The sequence below is a fragment of the Pteropus medius genome, unplaced genomic scaffold (genome assembly GCF_902729225.1).
Source record: "Pteropus medius unplaced genomic scaffold, Ma_sr-lr_union100, whole genome shotgun sequence".
NCBI classification, from domain to species: Eukaryota; Metazoa; Chordata; class Mammalia; order Chiroptera; family Pteropodidae; genus Pteropus; species Pteropus medius.
In genome coordinates, this window is record NW_024344370.1 from 13,852,017 (window position 1) to 13,877,562 (window position 25,546).

At 32.3% G+C, this 25,546-nt stretch overlaps 1 protein-coding gene across 6 annotated transcripts in view; it reads left to right on the plus strand.

Moving 5' to 3' along the window:
• The window catches only part of BDP1 (BDP1 general transcription factor IIIB subunit), a 76,113-nt gene that overhangs the window by 42,424 nt on the left and 8,143 nt on the right, over nucleotides 1-25,546 (plus strand). For 4 of the 6 annotated variants that reach the window (XM_039870161.1, XM_039870164.1, XM_039870166.1 and 1 more), the window contains exons 23-37: nucleotides 1,116-1,314; nucleotides 1,588-1,778; nucleotides 2,490-2,877; nucleotides 6,142-6,264; nucleotides 13,369-13,405; nucleotides 14,124-14,216; nucleotides 15,241-15,466; nucleotides 15,948-16,099; nucleotides 17,495-17,645; nucleotides 17,886-18,066; nucleotides 20,182-20,245; nucleotides 20,599-20,785; nucleotides 21,541-21,745; nucleotides 24,186-24,225; nucleotides 24,843-25,110. In XM_039870161.1, coding sequence (XP_039726095.1) covers nucleotides 1,116-1,314; nucleotides 1,588-1,778; nucleotides 2,490-2,877; nucleotides 6,142-6,264; nucleotides 13,369-13,405; nucleotides 14,124-14,216; nucleotides 15,241-15,466; nucleotides 15,948-16,099; nucleotides 17,495-17,645; nucleotides 17,886-18,066; nucleotides 20,182-20,245; nucleotides 20,599-20,785; nucleotides 21,541-21,745; nucleotides 24,186-24,225; nucleotides 24,843-25,110 — 2,505 coding nt within the window. Of the gene's footprint in view, nucleotides 1-1,115; nucleotides 1,315-1,587; nucleotides 1,779-2,489; nucleotides 2,878-6,141; nucleotides 6,265-13,368; nucleotides 13,406-14,123; nucleotides 14,217-15,240; nucleotides 15,467-15,947; nucleotides 16,100-17,494; nucleotides 17,646-17,885; nucleotides 18,067-20,181; nucleotides 20,246-20,598; nucleotides 20,786-21,540; nucleotides 21,746-24,185; nucleotides 24,226-24,842; nucleotides 25,111-25,546 lie in introns of those variants that run through there. The other 2 variants (XM_039870165.1, XM_039870167.1) reach the window with 2 other exon arrangements.

Genomic DNA, 25,546 nt, shown 5'->3' on the forward strand with positions numbered 1-25,546 from the left:
TTCTGTTTATGACGTTTATTCCTGTTAGCTATATCATGACTGATACTTTCTTTAGAGTATATATATGTTTTGTATAGTTTTTAAGTTAGCTTACTCTTATATTCAGCATTTTCTTGCCCCTTTTGACTTCAGTAGCACATTGTGGCTTAAGAATATATTTTATTCTTTAATACCTTTGTAGAATCACACTTGATTGTAAATAGCTTCTACTTAAATATAATGTTTTCCCATATGTTAGCCTACGCTGGCATCTATTAATTTGCATCATAACCTTGTTGGAACTTCTGTGAACTTCCTTGTTTCACTGCCAGAATAGCTTAGTCAGGTTGGAATATTTGAAAATGTAACTAAGTACTTTCTCTTCTGGATAATTTATTAGAAATATTACTTAATATTAGTCTTTAGTACAGATCTTTCAGAGAACTCATGATAAATACTTATATACCCAGTTATTCTTCATAAATATCTAGGTTTCTATTAGTTATAAACTTCCTAATTCAGAATTCAGATCTTTGTTGATTATTCTTCCCAAGAAATCTTAACACAGCTGTTTAGGTTGCCTTGGAGGCTGTGGCTGTTCTCTTGAATGTTAAAACGTTGTCTTTGATTTTGCAGCTCTACATGGGCTATACTGAAATCCTTATTACACTGGCTGTCAGTAAATCCTGCTCTTGAACCAGTAGGACTATGCTTGTTGTGACCATTGTATATTTTGTTCATGCTTCAGAGCCCAGTTGAAGCATTTGTTTAGAGTGCCATTAGGAAATCCATTTTCCAACTGCTGGCATTTTGTTTGTTTGTTTCTAGTTATTACTCTGAAAATTACTTAAAATAGAATGAAACTACAAACCAGAATAAATGAATAAAAGTAAAAAAACATTATTGTAAAACTATTCCCCAGGCTGTACAGAAATTGGAAATTATAAAAGCTTTTATGTTTTTCCTTTCATATCAGCGTTTGTGGTTTCATTTTATATGCTTGGTTTTATAGCCAATTTATATGTAGTCCTTTGAACATAGAATTGGTTTGTGTCAAAAATTATTTGATTTAACAGCTGTTACATTAAGAAGGAATTATGAATTTTGTTCTCTGCATGATTTATACTTCATTCTAGACATGAACATAAAATGTGTGTTCCTAGTCCAGCACAATTCCAAAGGCAGTTCCAAAAAGCCGATCCAAATTTGAGAAGAGCACATGGTAAAAAAGCAGAATCAGGTATAGAAAAAGACGGAATAGATCAGAGCGAGGCAAGGAAGCCAGAAGATACTTTGCTGCAGAAAGAAGATTCTGACACCCAGCTCCTTCATAAAGTAAGTTTGAAAAATATAATTTTTATCAGTGGGCTGTATTTTGTCAGGATTATGAAGGAGAGCATTAAAAAACATGTAGTTTTTATATAGTTTTGCTTTTGTATTATTGCTATTTATTATTTTGTATTATTACTGAAAATTTAGTGACTTTCCAATATTATAGAACTTTAGAAACTGTGTGTGTGTGTGTGTGTTTTTAGGCTAAATGGCCAATTTGAATTACTATAGAGGTTGTTTCCATGGTAATATTAGCTGTTTCTTCTTAAATTTAAGGAAAAAGATGACCTTCTGACATCTACTGAGGTTTCAGCAAGAAAAGATTTTGTAGGTTCCAAAGAACCTGGTTTGGCCAAAAAAGGTGCTCAGTCAGAAGTTGGACCATCAGCAAGTGTTGGACAGAAGACTGTAGGGGATAATTCTGTGTCTTCAGTTGCTGAAGAGCAGTATCTCAGTAAACTAGCAAGGTAAAGGTTTATGTAACAAATACTTTAGGAAATAAAAACTTACTCTTTTTGGATGTCTTACCTTAATTTATGGATAGCATAAAAGATGGCTTGTATAGATTGTTTTTTATTGACAGGTTTCTTTCCCATTTTTGATTTTTATTTACTAAAATTAATTTTTTTATCTTAGGAATATTATTTTTCTCTGTATTTAAAATTTCTGAGTGCTCAGTATATTAGACATGAGCAGAAGCCTGACAAAAGAGTAGTATGTAGTGCCTAAATAATTAGGGTGCTGATTCACATGGGGTCACAAACACAAGTGAAGGGTACCCTTCTTCCATAGTTTTCAAGGAAAGCGAAAGGGAACCGAAGTTCTAAAAAATAAGTGTTCTGATGGATTTTCTGCCTGCCCCCACCACTTCCCGTTTTTTATCCTAGTCTAGTTACCCAGTAGAATTTCATTTCCATTTAAATAATAAGGGGAAGAGTGACCCAGAAATAAAAATTTGGTATAGAAAATTTGTAGCTAGATAACTAAGAATTAGCTCTGAATGAGAAACTGATAGTAAGTTCCTATCTTTTCTTCATAGTGTAAGTTTTTGACAGAATGAGTGGTGGGAGTTTTTGTTTTAATGGCTTGAACTGATATTTCACTCTGAAAGTTTAATTTTCATTAAAAATATCTTTGTGCATGTAGTGACTGTATTGTTATTTTGATTAAACATCCAGCTGTACACAACTATTAAAAGAATCACATTACTCTAAAATTGCTCTGAGTCGAAGAACAGCTATCTCTTCTGCCCCTGGGTGTGAGATAGATCATAGTGAAAGGAGAATGTATCGAAAGATCAAACCGAATGTCACCAAAGGGCGTGGATCCAAACGAATTCGGAGTAAGACTTCTAAGAAGGAACCTAGAGCTTCCAAGGCCATCCTGGTAACGCTTCGGGCTTCACAGGAAGAGGACGAAGATGATGCTGAAGATTTTGAGTCTGACTATGAAGAAGAAAGCTATCATCTTGCTCCAGAAGAAGTAAACAAAGCTCCAGTGTTTGTACCTGTGGGTCTCAGGTCTCCTGAACCTGTTTCTGCTCAGATTGAGGAAACTATGGAAGAGGTAGTTTGTTTTTTAAATGTTCAGAACTTTATCTTGACTTTTCTTTTAGTGGATCATTTTTTCTCCTTTTGGTAATTATTAGGATTTGTAGAGTTCATTTTCTAAATAAACTCTACCAAATGTAATTTGTTTGGGGCCTGTTGGATAGCCTAAGGAACCAGTAGAAGTAGGCTTGTGTGATCTACTGTAATGACTTAGCCCATATGGCCCATACCCAGCACAAGGTGATTGGTATAACGATAATGATAGAAATCTGACTTCACTTTTATCTGGAGGCTGCTTAGTCTACTTTCTGATCAATTAGAAAAAAAATGGCAGGTGTTTTCTAGTAACTTTGTGGTAGGCTGAAGTTGATCTCTGGTTGGTAGAGAAGGTAGAAGGGACATTAAAAAATTATGGTGAAACATACATAACAAAATATACTATCAACCATATTTAAGTGTGTAGTTCAGTGGCATTTAGTACATTCATATTGTTGTGTTATGCCATCATCAACATCCCTCCATAAAACTTTCTTCATTTTGCAAAACGAAAACTCTACCCATTATCTCCTCTTCTCTAGCCTGTGCAACCACCATTCTACTTTTGTCTCTATGACTTTACTCTAGGTACCCCATATAAATAGAATTATATAGTATATGTCCTTTTTGTGACTGGTTTCTTTTACTTCGCATAATGTTTTCAAGGTTAATCTGTGTTGTCGCATGTGTCAGAATGTCCTTTTTAAAGGCCGAATAATATTACATTGTGTATACATACTACATTTTGTTTATTTTGTCAATAGGCAGTTGGGTTGCTGCCACCTTTTGGCTGTTGGAAAGAATGTTGCTGTGAACATGGGTGTACAAATACCTCTTCTAACTCCTGTTTTTATTTTTTTGGGGGGTATACTTAGAAGTGGCATTGCTGGGTCATATGGTAAATTATAAATCTATTTTTAATTTTTTTTTTATAACTACCATACTGTTTCCCATTATCAGCTGCAGTGTACATTGCCATCAATAGTGTGTACAGGGGTTCTAATTTTTTCACATCCTCACCCACACTTGTTATTTTCTTTCTTTTTTTTTTCTTTTTCTTTTTCTTTTTTTTAGATACTAGCCATCCTAATGGATGTGAGGTAGAGGAACATATTACTTCAACTTACTTTATTATAAAACTTCTTACTCTTTTGCCTCTTGGTCTAGTATTCCAACTTTGTAACTTCAAAGTTGTCTGCTCTGCATCAGTTTTCAGTAATTTAGTTGGTTTATAGAGTAGTATAATCAGTTTTTACTACAAACTTCATAATAGTTTCTGAGTCATTTGAAATAGAATTAGGGGTTAACTGAGATGGTATTGATGATAATAATAAAATAAGTAGAAAACATAAAACAATTTAAGTAATATCAAGTTAATCCAGAATTAATGGATTACTGAATCTGTAAATTCACATTTATGAATGACTGGCTGTACTCACCCTTAGTTATTCACTGTTAACAACATGCTAGATATTGTAAAATTAATGATTTAGAAGTGTTGAAGTTACATAAACATGATGCAAAATGAAGTTGTTTCTTGTAACCAAAATTTCAAAGTAATTATAGTGAATTTAAGTTTTAGTTAAAATTAAAAAGCATGTGAGTTCATTTAGCTATGTGTCTTGTACTTTACACATTTCTTTGGGTGAAAGGCAAATTACTAGTGAAAACTAATATCAGAATTTTCTGAAAAATCAGGTTTCAGGATTTATCCCTGAATTAACAAAATGTCTTCTTAAATAGCGTTAATTATAATAATTGAGTAAGGAAAGCTTAAATTATATTTCTTACAGCCAGAGTACTAAGGCAGAGAAATTGTTTATATGTTAGAAAATGTTCCCTTTAAAAAGCATTGAAATACAATGGTATATTATTAAATGATAAAGGGATATAAATTATTGATACATACTACAATATCACCTTGAAACCTTGAAAACATTGTGCTAAGTGAAAGAAGCCAGTTAGGAAAAATCACATATTATGTGATTCCATTCATATGAAATGACCAAAATAAGACAATCTCTGGAGATAGAAAGTAAATTAGTGGTTGCTCAGGGATTTGGAGATGAAGAGTTGAAGGTGTGTAACTAATGGGTATGAGTGTCATTTTTTGAAGTGATAAAAATGTTCTAAAAGTGTCTGGTGATGGTTGTACGTATTTGTGCATAATCCAAAAAGCATTGAATTGCATACTTTAAACGAGTGAATTTTATGATATGTAAATTCTGTCTCAGTAATGCTGTTTAAAAATAAAGCTTTGAAACTGTATGGTGCTCAGTGAACCAACTTAAAAAAGAAGTAACAGAAATAGAAAGTCAAAGAATAAAACAACTACACATTCGGCATTCTGTATTCTCTTATGTATTGCTTAGCTATAACAGTTCTAATTTAAAATAATCAACAGTAGGTGTCATGTCCCAGCCTGGCCACCCTCTAGAAATATTTCTTCCCTTGATCAATGAAAGTCAGTATTTTTCTCTGTGAACAACAAGTATAGAATCCAGGAATAAAGGGACAATTTTCAAAATAACAGTAATTTTTAAATTAAAGGAGAAAAGATTTAAAAAGATGTGATTGGCATCAAGTATCAATATAATGTCTTCTTTTTTTTTTTTTCTCTTCTGGACTTCATGCAAACTGAGAAAACACAGTCCATGTAGAGTGGAAATACGTTGAAATCCCACTCCAATCAATTTTAATGAGGACCACTAATTACAGAACAATTTCCCTGGCCGTGGTGGGGGTGTACATGTAATCTGTTTAAATGTTTTTAAGTCATCTCTATTATAGTACTTAGGACAATTTATAGTTAGTTGATTATATATCTGTTTTTCTTAGATTGTGAGTCCCTTGAGGGTACGGACCAAATTTGTCTTATTTAGCTTTGTATCCTTGAACCTGTAGGCCTTTAGTTTTTAAGAAGTACTCCATGAATGTTAACAGACTTGATAAGAGAAATTATGGGAAAGTAAGGATAAAAGTGTGAATGATGGAAAGTGAAATGCTAGGTACTAGGAATATTAGCCTTGGAAATTTTGCTTACTGGTTATAAGAATCACAGATCCTTGAAAAACTTTAAATGTTTTACTTTTGCCAAGTCGATGTCAAATCAGTTTAAGAATGACTATATTTCAGTTTTTCAATCATGTATGAATGTGGATTATTTCTTCTGTTGAACATTTTGTTTTACTTGTTTTGCTGTATGTAGTATGCCAAAATGAAATGAAATTTCTTATTTTGACAGCTTGAAATAACTGTGAATGTCCCAGATATAGGATTCATAACTGTTGATGAACATCAGTTCTTAAACACAGATGTGACCACTCAGGAAATGAAACAAGAAGAAAATTTGAATGCATTATCAGTTGTAAGTATCCATTTTAATTTTTTAAAAAATAAATGGATCTTTGCTGTTGTTTGGTATTCTTTTTTTTTTTTCTTTTAAATTAAATTCGAGGGTGACATTGGTTAATAAAATTATAGGTTTCAAGTATACAATTCAATAATACATCATATGTATATTGCACTGTGTGTTCACCACCCAAAGTTGAATTTCCTTTCATCACCATATAGTTGGCTCCCTTTACTCTTATCTAACTTCCCCCTCCCCCCTTTCCCTCTGGTAACCACTAAAACTGTTATCTGTGTTCATGAGTCTCTGTTTGTCTTGTTAATTTGTTGCTTTCAGTTTTATATACTACATATAAGTGAAATCATATTGTTCTCAACTTTTTCTCTCTGACTTATTTCACTTAGCAAGAGAATCTCAGGATCCATCTGTATTGTTGCAAATGGCAGTATTTCATCTTTTCTTATGGCTGAGTAATATTTTGCTGTATAGATATACTACATCTTTTTTTTATCCACTCATCTGTTGAAGGGCATTTCGGTTTCCATGTCTTAGCAACCATGAATAATGCTGCAGTGGACACAAGGGGGTTTATATATCTTTCCGAATAAATGTTTTCAAATTTTGTAGGTGGATATCTGGAAGAGGGATTGCTGGGTCATATGGTAATTCTATTCGTAATTTTTTGAGGAACCTCCATACTGTTTTCCATAGTGACTGTACCAATTTACATTCCCACCAGCAGTGGATGAAGGTTCCTTTTTGCCCACAACCTCTCCAACACTTGTTATTACTTGTTTTGTTGATAATAGCCATTCTTACAGTGGACAAGTTCTTAGAAATATATATCCTTCCTAGACTGAATCATGAGGAACTGGAAAGTCTAAATAGACTGATCAACAATAGGGAAATTGAAACAGCCATCAAAAACCTCCCAAAAAGTAAAAATACAGGACTAGATGGCTTTACTAGTGAACTCTGCCAAACGTTCAAAGATGATTTAATACCTGTTCTTAAAGTCTTCCAAAAAATTGAAAAAGAGACAATACTCCTAACTCATTTTAAGAGGCCAACATTACCTTAAACCCAAAACCTGCTAAGGATAACACACAAAAAAGAAAACCATAGACCAATATCTCTGATGAATACAGTTGCAAAAATCCTAAACAAAATACTAGTAAATTGAATACAACAATACATTAAAAAGATTATACATCACAGTCAAGTGGAGTTTGTTCCAGAGGCACAAGGATGGTCCAACATACACAAATCAATTAATGTGATACACCAAATACAGAAAATAAAGGGTAAAAATCATGTATCAATAGATGCAGAAAAAGCATTTGACAAGATATAGCCTCTATTTATGATTAAAACACTTAATGTGTATAGAAGGAAAGTACCTCAACATAATAAAGGCTGTATACGACAAACCCTCAGCTGATATTGTACTTAATAGTGAAAAACTAGAAACCTTCCCTCTAAGATTAGGAACAAGACAAGGTTGTCCACTCTCACCACTCTTATTCAATATAGTGTTAGAAGTCCTAGCTTAGAGCATCAGGCAAGATAAATAAAAGGTATCCAAATTGGAAATGAAAAAGTCGACATGATTCTCTATATAGAAAACCCTAAGACTCCACCAAAAAACTATTAGAAACAATAAATACAGTAAAGTTGTAGGATACAAAATCAACATACAAAAATCCATAGCATTCCTATACACTAACAATGGAATTCCAGAAAAATGAAAACAATTATTTTTGAATTGCAACAAAAAGAATAAAATACCTAGGAATAAACTTAACGAGGCCTGTGAAGGACCTATATACTGAAAACCATTTAAAAGAAATTGAAAAACACACAAAGAAATGGAAAGATATCTATGTTCATGGAAGACTGAACATAGTAGTTAAAATAGCCATATTACCTGAAGCAATATGTGGATTTAATGCAGTCTCCATCAAAATCCCAATGGAATTTTTTAAAGAAATAGAAAAACAACAACAAAATCATCACAGTTGTATGGAATCACAAAAGACCCTAAATAGCCAAAGCAATCCTGAGAAAAAAGAACAAGACTGGAGGTATCACACTGCCTGACTTCAAATTATACTACAAAGCAATAATTATCAAAATAGCATGGTATTGGTAGAAAAACAGACACAGACAAATGGAACCGAATTGAGAGCCCAGAAATAACCTCCTGTATATATGTTCTAGATTTAATTTTTTGCTTAGTTTAAAAAGATGAAGTTTAATTTGAAAGCTTTAGGTTAACAAGCAGTTGTCAGCTAATTTCTATCATGTCAGAAGCTGTAAGTGTGAATAATAGAAACTAGTGAATAATACATAGGTTTTATATTTGATTTGAAAAGAATTGATGTGTGTGTGTGTGTGTGTGTCTTTATCCTCAGGGACATGTTAAAATTCTGTTGCATTAACTAATATAAATTATTTGGAATATATTTAGTTATATTTTACTTGACATTCTTTCTTATTTGGTTGATATTTATTTTTACAAATGACATGGAATTACATTTTTAGAATAGCTTTATTAAGATACAATTCACACACCTTAAAATTCATGCATTAAAAGTGTACAATGAAATGGTTTTTTAGTATATTTACAGATATGTGCAAACATCATCACAGTTCTTTTTATTACCTCAAAAAGAAACATGCCCATTAGCAGTTCAGCTGTTGTTCCGAATTCCCTTCTAACCCTCTCCATGCCTAGCCAACCAATAGTCTACTTTCTGTCTTTATAGATTTGTCTGTTCTGGACATTTAATCTAAATGGACTCAAGTGATGTGGTCTTTTGTGTCTGCCTTCTTTTAGCATAATGTTTTCAAGGTTCAACATGTGGCATATATCAGTACTTCATTCTATTTTGTGATTAAATAATAGTAAATATGGATAGACCACATTTTGTTCACCTGTTCACGGGCATTTAGGTTGTTTCCATCTTTTGGCTATTATACTTGATGCTACTATAAACATTCGTATACAAGTTTCTGTATGAACATATATTTTCATTTCTCTTGGGTACATTCCTAGGAGTGCAATTGCTGTGTCATATGATGACTCTGTGTTTAATCATTTGAGAAACTAGTAAACTTTTCAAAAGCTACTACAGTATTTTACATTCCTACCAGCAGTGTATGAGAGTGTTCCAGTTTCTTCATATGCCAACATTTGTTTTTTGACTTTTTGGATCTGACCATCTTAGTGGATGTGAAAAGGTACCTCATTATGGTTTTGCTTTGCATTTCCTAATGATTAATGATGTCAAGCATCTTTTCATGTACTTATTGGCCATTTTTTACCCATTTATTAAAAAAGTGCAGTTCGCTGCAAGCGTTAATTTTACATAAACACACTCTTTGAGGCTGAAGCAAATCTTATGGTTTTCAGTGTGAAAATAAAATATAAAAACTGTTTTTGGAGTAATTCCTAAACAGAACTTGTCTCTAATCCTAGTGTAACAAATATCTATGATGATCTGTATTTAATAATTTATCTTTATGTGGTAAATTTCACAGCATGGAACAACAGAAAGCAGAACATCCAGGATTTGACATTTTTAGCAATCGAGGATTACTCTATTTTGTAAATGGAAATACCACTACTAAAACTAGAATGCTATAAATAGAATAGTGTTATTTGTTTCCAAAGACTATTGATATAATAGAGCAATGAGAAAATAATAAAGCAAGATGTTTTGTGGTAAACTTTTGGGGTAATATTAGGATTTTAATCCGCGAATTATTTCAGGGTAAATGCTGCAGCCACAAATGCCACTGGCGAGCATTCTTGGGACAAACAGGAAATGGGTTAAATCTTAGGAGAAATTTCTATTCAGAGCCTTTGCCAATTAAAAAAAAATTATTGGAGTGTGTCTTTTTATTATTGAGTTGTATGAATTTTTTTTTTATATACAGTAGTTCCCTGTTATCCACAGAGGATGCATTCCAAGAACCCCTCCCCGACTTGATGCCTGAAACCATTATTACTACCAAACCCTATAAATACCATGTTTTCTTCTATACGTACATACCTATGATAAAGTTTGATTTATAAATTTGGCCTAATAAGAGATTAACAGCAACATTAATAAAGTAGGACAATTATGGCAGTATACTATAATAAAAGTTATTTGTGGTGTCTTTCAGAATAGCTTATTGTACTGTATGTACAGCGTGGATATGCTAGACAAAAGGATGATTTATGTGCTAGGTAGGTCAGCGCAAGACAGCTTGAGAGTTCATCATGTTACACAGAATGGTGTGCAATTTAAAACTTATGAATTGTTTATTTCCAGAATTTTCCATTTAATATTTTTGGACTGCTGTTGACCACAGGAAACTGAAACCATGGAAAGTTAAATTGTGGCTAAGAGGAGACTACTGTATTCTGATACAAGTCCCTTTCAGATATATGATTTGCAAATACTTTTCTATCCTGTGGGTTGTCCATTTTCTTGATACAAAGACTTCTTTGTCAAAGTCAAGATCTAAAAATTTACTTCTATTTTTCTTAGAAAAGTTTTGTAGTTTTAATGATAGTTTTACATTTAAGTCTTCAATTCATTGTAAGTAAATTTTTATATATGTTCTGAGGTTAGAGTCCTACTTCATTCTTTTGCATATAACTATCCAGTTGTCACACCTATGAAAAGACTATTCTTTCTCCATTGAATTGTCTTGCATTCTTGTTGAAAATCAGTTGGCCGTAGGTGTATGTATTTATTTCTGGATTCTCAGTTCTGTTCCATTGATTTATGTGTATATCTTTGTGCTGGTGATGCTTTTTTGATTACTGTTACTTTGTAGTAAGTTTTGGAATTGGGAAGTGTAAGTCATCTTACTTTATTCTTGTTTACAGAATTGTTTTGGTTATTGTGAGTCTCTTGCAATTCCATATGAATTTTGAAATCAATCTGTCAATTTCTATAAAGACGGCAACTAGGATTCTGTTTGGTATTTTACTGAATCTGTAGGTCAGGTTTTTTTTGGGGGGTGGTGGGGGAGTATCTATTGCCATCTTATTGTTGAATCTTCCAATCCATGAACATGTAATATTTTCCCATTTATTTAGATCTTTGATTTCTTCCAACAATGTTTTGTAGTTTTCAGACTATAAGGCTTTCACTTTCTTTATTATATTTATTTCCAAGTACGTTGTTATTTTGATGCTATTGTGAATGGAACTGTTTTCTTAATTTCATTTTTGGATTGTTTTACAGGTGTATAGAAATATAATTGAATTTTGTATAATTGTATTATATACTGCATCTTTGCTGAATTTAATTATTTGTTCTGATAACTGAACTAATTAGCTTTTTAGTGGATTCCTTAGGTTTTTCTACGTACAAGCTCATGGCATATGTGAATAGAGATACTTATGCTTTTTTGTGTGTGTTAAGTTTCCTAGGGCTGCTGTACCAAAGTACTACAAGCTGGGTGGCTTAAAACCACAGAAAGTTATTCTCTCATTTCTGGAGGCCAGAATTCTAAAATCAAGGTGCCATCAGTGATGGCTCCTCCTGGAGGCTTGAGGAAGAAACCATCCCAGTCCTTTCTCTTTACCTTTGGGCAGTTGCTGGCAGTCCTTGTCATTCCTTGGCTTTTGGCAGCACAATTCCAACCTTTGCCTCCAATGCCACATGGTGTTCTCTCTGTTTGTATGTCTTAGTTTCTTTTCCTCTTATATGGACATGAGTCATACTGGATTAGGGCCAACCCTAATCCTATAAGGCTTCATCTTAATTTGATTACATTGACAAAGACCCATGGCATTGGGGGTTAAGACTTCAACATATCTTTCTAGGGGTTACAATTCCATTTGTAACACTTTCCAGTCTGAATATCCTTTATTTCATTTGCTCACCTAATTGCCCTGGCTAGACCTTCCAGTACAGTGTCTAATACAAGTGACAAGAGTGGACATTCTTGTCTCATTCCTGGTCTTAGGGGAAAGCATTCAGTCTTGTCATTAGCTTGATGTAAGTTTGATGTTAGCTATGGTTTTTTCATAGATGCCCTTTATCAGATCAAAAAAGTTCCATTCTTTTTCTAGTTTGTGTGAATATTTTGTCATGAAGGGGTATCGGAATTTGTCATATGCTTTTTCTGTATCTGTTGAGATAATCATGTGATTTTTTTTTTTTATTGATATTATATATTACATTGCTTAAATTTTGGATGTTAGACCAAAAAATTGGATCCCTGGGATAAATTCTACTTGTTTATGATATTATATGTTGCTGGATTTGATTTGATAGTATTTTATTGATTTTTGTGTTCATATTCATAATAGATATTGGTCTGTTATCTATTATGAATATAATACCAAGTTCTTGTGTCAGGAGCTGAAGTCTTGGTCCTCCTAGGAAGAAAGCCTTCCAGCTGGGACCTGCAGGGAGAAGAGGCCCTGTTTTCTTGGTTGTAGCTGTTTGAGGTGGAGTCTCTGCCTCACTGAGCTAGAAGGAAAGAGGAAGAGAGAAGTGTTAGTTCACATACCACAGACTTTCACCTTTGTTCTCGAGTTTTCATTGTTTTTTTTTTAATAGATGTTTCTTCCTCATTTGCTCTTAGGGCTGTTTCCAGAAGCTTTAATAGTTATTTTTAAATAAATTTTACCAGTTTCAGTGGGGAGAGGGTCAGCTCATGCTGTCAGGCTAGACACTGATCCTGTAACTTCTTAATTTACTAAAATTCATTTACGTTTTAAGCCTCTTAGTAGTATAAAAACTTTGTGGTAGTCTTTAGACTTTGGTTTACACTGGGTTGGAACTAGTGGCAGATATGACTAAAGTTGAATTATGAAAGTGCAGAAGTAAAGTAACAATGGTATATGCATTGCAATATGATCAGAGGTAAAATTTGCATATAATATAAGGAAAAGGTAAAAAAATGAACCAAGAGACAAAATAATTTGGCTTTAAATTATTTGTGTTCTTTATGAAATTTTATGAATAATTGTAAATTAAGGGGGGAAAAACCAGTTTCCACTTCATTGTAATCAAAAGCATAGAAAGACCTGTAAAACAGTGCCTTTTGAGCTACAGAATATGTATTTGGGAAAATATGTAATATATTGCTTTTCAACTCTTTTAGGAAATGACCACAGGTGAACATACCCATGATGAAACAGGTAACTGTTAATTGGACACTGTTAAAACTGCTTGGTTAACACTGCATGATGTTTTAGTAGTGGTGGTAGTTAGTAAATGAGTCATTTTGCTGGAGAGTTGAACAAAAACATTGAGCTGTTAATGTGATCTCTAGGAGAAATGTGGGTTCTTGGAATGTTACTTTATTTTTTGTCAATTTTATTATTTCTTTATTTATTTTTATTATGGTGACATTGGTTAATGAAATCCAATAAATTTTAAGTGTACAGTTCAACAGAAAGTCATGTATATATTGCATTGTTCACTGCCTATAGTTAGGTTTCTTTCTGTCACCACATATTTGATCCCTTTTATCCCATCTACCTCCTCCTGGATGTTACTTTAGAAAGTGAATCAAGACAAAAATTAAAAATAAATGTTTAATATAAAGTATTTTATATTAAATGTTTAATATAAAGTATTTTTTTCTCTGATCTACATAGATGCGTTTTTCTCTGAAGATAGTTATTTAAATGGGATGGAGGCATTTTCAGTGAATAAAAGCCAAGAGTTCATTATTTCTTTATTCGTAGTAAGTAAGCTGAACAAAACATTACCCTCGTAAGGGATTAGTGTACAGAGAATATTGAAACTTGTTACAAAAGGATAAGTACTTGAATTAAAAAACTTTTCTATGTAAACAAACTTAAATTTCCAGATTCATTCTACTGTTTTAATGTTAATATATTTTCTCACAAGGTCCCAACGATGGAAGCACAGAAGCTGCCATAACTTTACTTACAATGGGAGATCTAGTGTTGCAATCAGAGATCAGTTCAGAACAGAGTGATGGTAAGAATGCAAGATAAGTCCTCAGGAAAAGAAACTTTTAAAATCTAACTTTTAAGAAATTATACCCACATTTTAGTAATAATACATGCCTTTTACATTTGAAGATGGTATCACTTTGTTGTTTTTCCAGAAAAGATAATGTGTGTGTGTTGATTTATCCACCTTAGCCCTTTTAGATGTAGTGGCCACCATTTCAAGATAGTGTACTTGTTTTATAAAGAATAATTTGTATTTGTGGAATAGTTAATCTAGTGACTCCTCTACCTTTGTCATAAACATCATTGGTTAACTAAGCTCATTGATCACTGATGACTTTATACATGTCTCTTTAGCAAAGGAGCATGCCTCTTTGGATGGTCTTCACAATTACATGACAAATACAGTATGAAGGGGCAATAGCAGTCATTGAGATCATTTGGTTTAGACTGCACTGTTAGTATGGACTGAGCCAAAAGATGTGTCAACCCAGATTTTTAATTTTCGAGAGAAACTATGGTCTTTACTATCTAAGTAACTTCTACTTTATTAAATGCCTAATTATGTTAAGTATATTTCTGTTAATTATTTTGACTAGTGATGAATTGGCCTGCCATTTATTATAGCTGTTAGAGTTTCAGGCCTATAACTATATATTTATTAGGAAACTCTGATTTATCTTCTCTATGGGGCTCCTTCTCAATGGCAGAGTATTGCATTGGAGCCTGTCACAAACCTCTAGATCTTAAAAACTGTAAATGAAGGCGATCCTATCTTGAAATTCATTTGAGGTTATGTAGTTACTGAAAATAACAAAAAGATTTATTTTTACTTATAATAGCAGAAAAATTTCAATCAGTAAGAATTATTAAGCTTAGAATAAAGTCAAATTGTTGGCATGAAATATAAGATCACAAAATTAAATTTGGAGCCAAAAAGAGCAAACTTTAAAAACAATATATAATTTTATAATGGCTGAATGTTGAAAGATTTATTTTATTTGGACATCTGTATTTGGTCAATTTTAATTTTCCATTTTTTTCTACAGTAGCAGTATGTGTATTTCCTGATGTTCCTTCAGAGGATAAAAGCCATATTCCTTTTAGCCCAGATGATGTAAATTATAAAATTGTTCATGAAGGCCAGGAGCTTTCTTCGCTTGACAGTAGTACATCTCCATCATCAGAAGAAAACAAGATTGTATTGGAGGAGCAAAGTACTAAAGAAGAAATTGGTTTAATGGAGAAAGTAAAGGGAAACACTGTATCAACCAGGTTTATTTTGCTTTATTAAACTATTATTTCTTTTGAGTTTTACTAAAAAAATAAATTACAGTATTCAATTAATGTATTTAAACCAACCATCAATATAGTTGATAGCTTTAAATAATGCTTATGTAAATGTAAAGTAGGCAGTGCTAATTTCTCACCCTTTAAAATAAAGTAATGATTGGCTAATTTTGATTTTAGTTAATGGTTAGCATATTAAAATTATGCAATATGTATGTCTTTGAAGTTTTATTGAAATAGTTTTATGTAAATGTAGTCTTTGTTTTACAAACATGGTCCAGATTCTCTTCCTTTCTCAAGACTTAGTAAAGTTACTACTATGTAATTTTAGCATTTAGAAATGAGCTCAGCATGGCACCTGTGGTGACACATAACTCTTGTCAGTGCTAGACAGAATGAATCAGTGTGAGAGAGAGGATTCTTATAGGTTGACAAATTTCTCTTTTTTCATTCTCTCTATTTTCAGGAATACAACTTGTGAAGTGACTAATAATTTGGGAAATAGATTTGCCAAGCCTAAGCCAAATCTTAGGAAGATTTTAGAGACCAACAGCTTTGATGCTCATCAGGAAGTTCCCAGTTTGTTTGTAACTAAAGAAGAAGTAGAAATTCAAAGAGGTAAATTTTATTATTCCCTTGCAAGTTACAAAATTATTTTGACACAAGAAAGTGCATTAGCACTTCAAATGGAATATTCAGTTGCTAAACTTATTTTAACTTACTATTAAAAAAATTCAAACATATGAAAAGTAGAATGCGCTATAAAATAAATACCTATAAAAATTTACCAATTAGTTTCAGTGATTACTACCATTTTGCTATATTTACTTGATCAGACTTTCTTTTCATAGATAATTTTCTCTGTGTATCTGTGGATAAACATGATTACTCAAGCACACATCTCTTAGAAAGGCATACATGCATGTGGCAAAAAATAAGACAGTACCCAAAGGCATGAAATTTTAAAAAGTCACTTCTTCCCTCTCAGCCCTCTAATCCTACCTCTAGTGGTAAACTGCTGTTAACAGTTTTTGTTGTAGACATCTAGAAATGTATTATACATATAAGCATCTAATTAAGGGTATTTGTGTGTGTGTATCTATATATTTATATATATATACATGCATGTATATTCCTTTCAGAAAGACAATATATGCATACTGTAAACAGTTCAGCACTTTTAAAAATAAGCTTTATTGAGATAATTCATATACCATACAATTCACCCATTTTATTTCATTATTTATTTATTTTAATTAAGTTTATTGGGGTAACATTGGTTAATACAATTATATAATTTTCAAGTGTACATTATAATTTAACATTCTATTGTGTGTTTACCACCCAAAGACAATTCACCCATTTTAAAGTGTACAATTCACTGATGTTTAGTGTGTTCACCAAGATTGTATTAAACCCTCTGTGTAGAAGATCTGGATAGTTAGCATCTTCTTTTCTCTGTTTGGGGATTCTTGTTTTCTGGGATTTCTTTCAACCAGCAATGCCTTTGGTTCAGTTAGTTAATTCGTTACCTACTTTGGTTTGAGCAGTACTCCAGAAGCTCTCTCATTATTTAGGCTCAAGTTACTTTTTCCAAATAGAAGTCATTTTCTTCCCCTTTCTGACATTATTCTTTGTAGACCAGCTCCTCCCTGACACTTTTCCCAAGGTGGAACTAGCCAGACTTCATGTGTACCCACCTCTAAAACTTTTTTTATATGTGGGTTGCTAATTACGTTGCTTTTACCATAAAGTGGAGATACCACTTTAAAGTGACAGCCAAGAGTGAAACATGTACAGTGCAGGATTCATTAATCATCTGTTTTACTATTCAGAAATCTCACTGGTCAGGACCACCCTTCTGCCCTGTGAGTAGGCTTGCTTTTTGGATTAAGAAAGATTTGGAAGAGGCACTATATAGTGATCTTTGAAGAGAGAAGGTGTTTCTAACGTGGAGATTTTAGCTGTGCTATTATCTTAAATGCGTTTTTTAAATACGTTTTTTTATTTTAGAAACAAAAAATGCTTCTGAAACAACAGAATTAGAAGATAAAAACCCTGGATCAGTTACAACAGCAGAGAATACGGAGCGGAGCAGATTGGCATATGTACATGGTATTGAAGAGACCTGTATTTCTTTGCAGGAAGCAAGCCTAACTGAAAGGTAAAAGAGGAAAGCAATTCTGGGTTTTGGTTTCTATTTAGTTTCTATAACCATAAGCTATAAGAACTTGATAGAAAAACGGGTTCTGTTGCATTAAATATAACATAAAACTTAAAAAAAAATTAAATTAGTTGAACTTTAGATGAACTTTGATGTACCTAGCTCTAAACATTGATTCTGTGGTTGTCCGCTTGATTTCAAATACAGGCTAAAACTAATACATACTAATTTCTTTTTCAGAAAGAAAGATCAAGAAAGAGGATCTCAAGAGGTTCAGATATTGTCAGTGGCTCCAACAGTTTCCTCCGAGACAAGGCCTCACACTCTTGGTTTGGGTACGGGTCTTGGTGAGAGTTCTGTTGGAGAGCCCCTGAGAAAGGACTCTAATGGAGACGATGTGCTTACCCTTTATGTGCCAGAGGTAAAAGAATGTCAAATATAACAAGTGGTGACTAGGGGTTTGTTCCTTATTTTTTAAAAATTAAGGTATAACATAAAGAGTAAACTTCGCCCTCTTTAGTATACCGTTCTGTAAGTTTTGACAAACATATACTGTTACGTAACTAATACATGAACAGTTCTATCACCTCCAAAATTCTTCAGGGCCCCTTTTAAGTCACCCCTCTCCCACCCCCAACCCCTGGCAACCATGGATCTGTTTTTCATTCCTATAGTTTTGCCTTTGTGAGAATGTACTGTGATAGAATTTCTGTTGAGTTTGTTTTTAGTTTCTGGAGCATAGAAATAAACTAGCCAATACCTGGCTTTGTTGTAAAAGCTTTGAAAAAGGAAGTGTTTTGTACACAGCAAGTGTTTGTTGAGATGTTATTACTACATGTTCAACACTGTGAGATATGGAATACAAAGTTGTGAGAAACAGATGAATGCATGCATGGTTAAACTCAATCTGATAGGTGCTATAAAAGAGGGTTTCACATACTTGAAACTAATTAAAATAAATTAATTAATTAAAAAAAAGTTTCACAGGACTCTAGGAGTGGTGCTTAACGCAATTAATTCAGTGAAATCAGTCTCTGAAGGGACTAGGACCCAGGCATTAATACTTTTTTTAAAAGAGAGAGGAACATGTATTAAGAACAAATATGAAACAACATGACATGTTCAGGGACTACAAGTAGGTATGAGTGGAATATAAATGAAGAAATTGGTTAAATATAAATAGGTAGCCTGGAGACAGATCATAAAAGGAATTTTTATGACTCACTGAAGTGTTTGGACTATATCCAAAGTTATGGCATTTCCCCCCACCCCTAACCTTTTTTTTATTTTTGCTTTTTATTTTGAAATAATTTCAAACTTGAGGAAAAGTTGCAAGAATCTTACATAGAACTCTGATATACCTTTTACATGGATTTTGCCTCATTTGCTTATATTCTCCACTCCTGGTCTCTGTCTCTCTTGCTCTCCATCTCTATAGTTAGATACTTTTTAAAAACTAAACCACTTGAAAGTCAAGTTACAGATGTGAGCTTTCACCCACAAAAACATCCTTGTTTTTATCAGATATAAACGGATATATACAGATATATACAGAGAAATGACAATACTGATGTTTTTATCAGATATATACAGAGAAATGACAATACTGTTGTCACACTCAATGTTACCATACTAACATTGACTTAATATTATGTAATAATAGTTTCAGTCAACACTTCTGTTGCATTTAGTTGCCATTTCTTCTTACTCTTTTTAAATCTAGAGTAGTACTCTTGCTCTTTTTCCTCTTTTGTAAACTTGACATTTTAAGAGTCCAGGCTAGTCAAACATTTTTAAATGTTTCCTCAATATTAGATTCAGGTTAAGCATTTTTTGGCAAGATTACTATATAGGTGGTGGTGTTTATTCATCACATGTTACATCAGGAAACACATAATAGCAAATTGTCCCATTCTTGATGATCCTGACTGATCACTTGGCTAGGATGATGCCTGCTAGATTTCTCCATTATAACAGCATCTTTTCCACTTAGTAACTTCGTCAAATGTGAGCTAGCAGCCTTGTACCTGGTAGTTTTAGTATGCATTGATGATATTTTTGCCTGAGTAAATCATTGTTGATTGCAAAATGAAAAGTTTTAAGATCACAAACAGTAGAGAATTATAATCAGAATTATATTTTAGAGAAAACAGTGTTTACAGTTTTGTGGAAAACAGATTGAAAGGAGCCATGCTGGAGGCAAGGAGACCGGTTTGCCTCCATTCAGACGTCACCACTAATAGTACGATGGCTGCTATGATGAGGATAGAGAGAAGGTTGAGGGGTTTGGATCTCCCTTTTTCATTACATCAAAAATCATTTCATAGACTGCACCTATTGAAGAAGTTAGTTCGAATTCCTATTGTGTGTTTATTTAATAAAAAATTTTGTGATACCATCAGAAGTTTCAGAACACTTGAAAAATTGCATGCGGTTACTGAGTTGAGTTTTGAAACACTTTATCAATTTATCAGGAAACCTTTTTACAACTGAGATTTGGTCAATCTCACTCTTTCATTTTAATTTTTTATGGCAGTGTACATCAGCTAGTATTCCAGAAGTCCAACAAGAGAATGTAATCAATCCTCAAGATTTAACAGGTATGGTAATCTGCCTCAATAAAATATCATAGAACCTAATAGTATGGTTTTTACCGCCCCCCCTCCCCCCCGCCATTTGATTGGGAAAAACAAAATAGTTTTATTTTGGGAGAGTCTATGATGCCCTTAAGTTAATAAAAAGAACTTGAAGTATTTGATGTGCAAATTTTGTTGCTCAGAGTTATAAATCTTCATAGTGAATCATCTTTATCCTTTATGAATTTACTTTTTTTTCTGGTGTAATTCAGTTTTTTATTGGTGATAAGTTGTCATGAGACTTTTAAGAAATGAAATGAATGATTTTTGTTCTTTCATGGTTCAGCTTTTCATTACTAACTTTTAAACTTTGATAGTGAATCTAGTTGCTAACGTACATCATGATGGTGAGGATGAACAAGCATTCATTTTAACTCTGGTGGAAATTCCAACCAATGCAGTGGAAGAATTTACTGATACCGTTACACAGTTAATACCAAACCCTTTACTGCCAGCACCCATATTGGTCAAATCAGTGAATACAGAAGAAAAGGGTGACATGAGGTAATGAATGAGCTCAACTATTTTTGCTAGGAGGAAAGGTGCTTTATGAATCTAATAGTACCAATTGAAAGAGGCATTAGCCGACATTATTTGTAATTGTCCTGGAGATATGTAGTAATTATATGGTAATTTTTAGAGAAAAAGTTGTTTATTTTTTATGTGATAAAGATGCCATTTAAATGTATAATATTATGCTTTTGTATAAAACTTGTATATTAAGTATTTTGCAATCTAAAAACACTTTGCAAGCTGGATCATAAAATGGCATCTATTAACAGTATGGTTACCTTGTAAACACTGATATATATATTTAAAATTCTGAAATGAATATGCATTCACAGAAAGTTGCAAAAATAGTACAAAGAGGTAACATTTCTGTATATTCTTGATATTCATTTTAATTATTTATTGTAGAATTCTCAAACTGTTTTTTAACAGTCATTGGTTAAGAAATGCTTAATTGTCTATTAAACATCATTAGAAATTAAAGCTTTTTATATTAGGGAGACGTTTTAGATCAAACTTTAACTTTGCAAACAAGGAAAACATTTTTTATACTTCAGATTTAATTGAGTATTATGGAAATTGTGAGTCTTTAAGTATGAATGGAGCTCAAAACTAACATTTTTTGTGGCCATGGCCATGTATATGTTACTTTGAATTTTTTTGGTAGTATTCATTGGAATAAGTGAACCTTTAATCTCATTAAGTAACTTCTAATCCACCGATTTAATATGTATGTATTTTCTGTGCAGTATGAGTTTTCCGGTAACTTCAGTTGGTCCAGATGCCACGTGTTTATCTAATTCTGGAAGAGATGATTCTGAAAAGCCTCCTGCTAATTTGGATCTTATATCTAGGAAGAGATTTCATTGTAGGCTTGATGGAAGTGACCATGGTCCTTCTGCCAAAAAAAGTTCACTCACTTCAAGAGACGATTGTCAAAAATATATCTCTGAGGTAAGAGACTCATTTAGCAAGTAAGATGGCTATATTACAACAGATCTATTTTCTGGGTTTTCCTTTAGATTCTTTATATAAAGCTAGTACTAATACATTTCACCATAGATAATTCAGGTAAAACTGTTTTTATATTTCTACTTTCTACCTGTTCTAGGTGAAAATTGATGGACATTAATGAGTAATCTCATTCCCAGCACTATGTCATTAGCTAAAAATAAGGCTGAACACATTATACAAATCTGGATCTTGGCCTGTACCACTTAATTGCTGTGGGCCCTTAGGCAAGATACTTTACCTCTCTGATTGAATTTCCTGTTGTATAAAATGGTGATAGTAATATCACCACCACCATTACCATAATGCTTAAAGCTTCTCATTGCTATGAGGGCTAAAACCAGAACTTCTGAGGCCTTCAATTTATCTGGCTCGTTTCTGTCTCTAGTCTTATCTTGTATGTCTGTAATGTGAGTTGCAAATATTTTTTTCCCAGTTGGTTATTTGTCTTTTGGCTCTACTTTATGTGATTTTCTCATGCAGACTTTTTTGGTTAACTTTTTAATATGAACATTTTCAAACATTTAAAGAGGTAGACAGATAGTATAATGTATATCTATGTACTAATCTCCCAGTTTCAACAATTTATTAGCATTCCATGCAGACATTGTTTTGTCTTGTTTTAAAAACGTATTTAATGACATGGAAAAAAGATCATAGTACATTACTATATGCAAACTAGGTCATCAGTTTTTAATATATCATTTAAAAAATAATACACATCAGTGTGACTAAATATATATACAAAAAGTATAATGTCTGCAGGGCTTATTTGTGATTTTTATTTTCTAAATCTTGTTTTCAAATTTTAACAATAAAAATTGCTTATAAAAGTTAGTTATAATTTTAAATTCTAGTATGCACATGTACTGCATTCAGATAGATATGCAAATATTTTTTTGTTTTCCTGTGATCACATTTATCAGTCTTTGTATGTATGTATGGCTTCTGGTGATGTTATGGATTGAAAATCTACATTGAGATTTAATATAATTCTTCTAGTTAACATTACTGCTTTGTTTATAATATATTTTGGTGTTAGGAAGAGTAGAACCAACTTAATTTTCCCCAGATGCCTATGTATTTGTCCTAGTACAATTTATTGAATAATTCAACTTTTTTCCATGGATTTAAAACTTCAGTTTTATCAGATATTAAATTCCCATATATATTTGGGTATATTTCTGAACTTTCATTTCTCTTACATTAATTTACCTATTTGTTCTGGGGTCAGTATTACACTGTTTTAATTGTAGCTTTTAAGTGCTTTAAGATCTTTGATAGTCTCTCCCCCCATACAATTTTCTTCTCTTTTGAAGTTTCTCCTAATTGCTTATATGTTCTAAAGGTCATATCAATTTTAGAATTAGCTTCTTCTGAACTTAAAAAAAAATCCCGTTGGTATTTGTATTAGGAGCATATTACAGACTAATATAGGGAAAATTGGTGTAGTAATTGTGAGATTGAATTTTATTATCCAAAAATACGATGTGTCTTTCCATTTGTTTAAGTCTTCTTCTGTGTGTTTCAGTGGTATTTTAAGTCTTCTTTATACAAATCTGGTATATTTCTTATTAGGTTATCATAAGAACTTTTATATTTTTTTGTTGCTGTTGTCATTTCTATCTAGAGAGTTTACTGAATTTTCCTCATGTGCAGTAAATTCTTCAGTTGATTGTCTTAGTTTATTTAAGTAAACAATCATATGCAAAAATAATTTTAATTCTCTTATTTTTTATACCTTTTTCTTTTTTCTAATTATATCGACTAATGTAACTAAAAAAAATGTCAGAAAATAGTTCTTATTCTTGACTTTAATGGGAATACTTCTAGTGTTTTTGAAATGGATGCTGGCTTTTGGTTTACAGTAGTTATATTTTATGGTTTCAAGAAAACGTCTGTCTAGCCAATTTTAAGTTTTTTTAAGAATGAATATTATTGTACACTTTTCCTGGAAATAGAAGGTAATGTTTTTCTTTTCAGATCTATTGAATTATATTGGTAGATTTTATAATATTGAATCATTTTGCATTCCTGAATCAAACTCTACTGGATCATGATATATTAGTCTTTTGATGTACTGCTAAGTTATGCCTTTAATATTTAATTTGATAGTTTTGTACTAGTGTGAGACTGTTCAGATGGTATCAGTTTTGGGCTTGATTTATAAAAGGTATTTGGAAGCTTTCTGCCTTTTGTTCTGAAATAGTTTAAATAATGCTAAAAGTGTCTTTTCCACAAATGTTTGGTAGAATTCCTGTAAGACATGTCTGACCCCAGAGCTTCCTGGGAAATACTTCCTTTACTTAAAAAAGAAAGGAAATAAAATTAAATTTATTAGATAAATGAATTTCTAATTTTTTTGTAAATTTCCTTAAAACAGGTATGTTCAAGGGAATTAATAAAGGTTTTTGAGGAAAGAGGTAAGTGAAGTAAATTTTAATGTGATTGCATTTTCCTGAGTACCCTTGATAATTTTTATGCATTTTGTTTAAATTTGGGATTGAAGTAGAATCTCGTTCACTTTTCTCTAAGAATCATGCTTTTATTATTATTAGTTTTTCTTCCCTGCTGACATCTTCGATTTAGTACTTTGGTAGCCATAGATGCTACTTTCTTCCTGTAATTAATAGAACACTATATGTCAACAGGATTTCCTATAAAAGCTCAACAGCTACATTTTAGGAATTAGAAAGCTGAGTGTAAAGGAGTTTTTATAGGTCCTTAGCGGTACCCTGAAATTGGAAAGTGATCACTCTTTCATTTTGTTAGTTGAAGAAATATTTATAGAGAAAGGTTTTTTAGGTGAAAATATATTGATATGACTATTTTGTATCTGAATGCAGAAGCTGTTATAGCTTTTAACCAGTTACAATATTTTTAAGGGTCTATGTAACTCTATTAATTTATAATTTAACTTCCTGTCATTAGGGCATGTTTATGATAGAGTATTGTGGGCTTTTTCCTTCAAATATTACAGTACAGTTGGATGTGTTAATTTTGGTATGTGTGCTTATCATTCATTTTCTTTTTTTTTAAGGGAAGTCTTACAAGGGACAAGATATCTTCCCTACCTCAGAAAGCACACATACAACTTCAGAACCTCAGAAAGAGCAACTTGAACCAATTCTTCAGAGTACAGGATCTAAATCTCTTGATAAAATAATAGATACACATATAGAAAAGAATACACCTCAGTTACCTCAGGATGAGATGATTGTGTCTGATAAGGAAGAAAGAACTTGTGCAGCTTCTAAGGTTGAACAGATGGATAGCGTCACTTCATCTTCAAAAACTCCACTATCCAGGTATCATGAGAAAATCTTTAATGTTTCTCTATCCATTTCTCTCTCAGTAGATGAATATAACCTATATGGAACACATATATATAGAGAGAGAGACTATCTATATATAAAATAAAGAACTTATTAAGTACTAAGGATGATGTTTTAGAAACATTTTTCTCTATTATTAACGTAAAGGGGAAGAAATAGAATAATGTCAGACACTTCTGTAGGACTGTTACAGAAAACTATACATTCCATATAATAAGAGCTTAACTTTAAGTACTGAAACTTTGACTTTTTAGATAGAACATCTTTAGAATTTAGTAATGTATACTTTCTTTTTCAGATTGTCCGTGGTTATTATTTTGGTAATTATTTATTCTGCCATACAGTAGCTGCCAGTACAGATGTAGGTAGTCTGACATAGGGCTAATATTCAGAAGTCCTAGATGTTGTT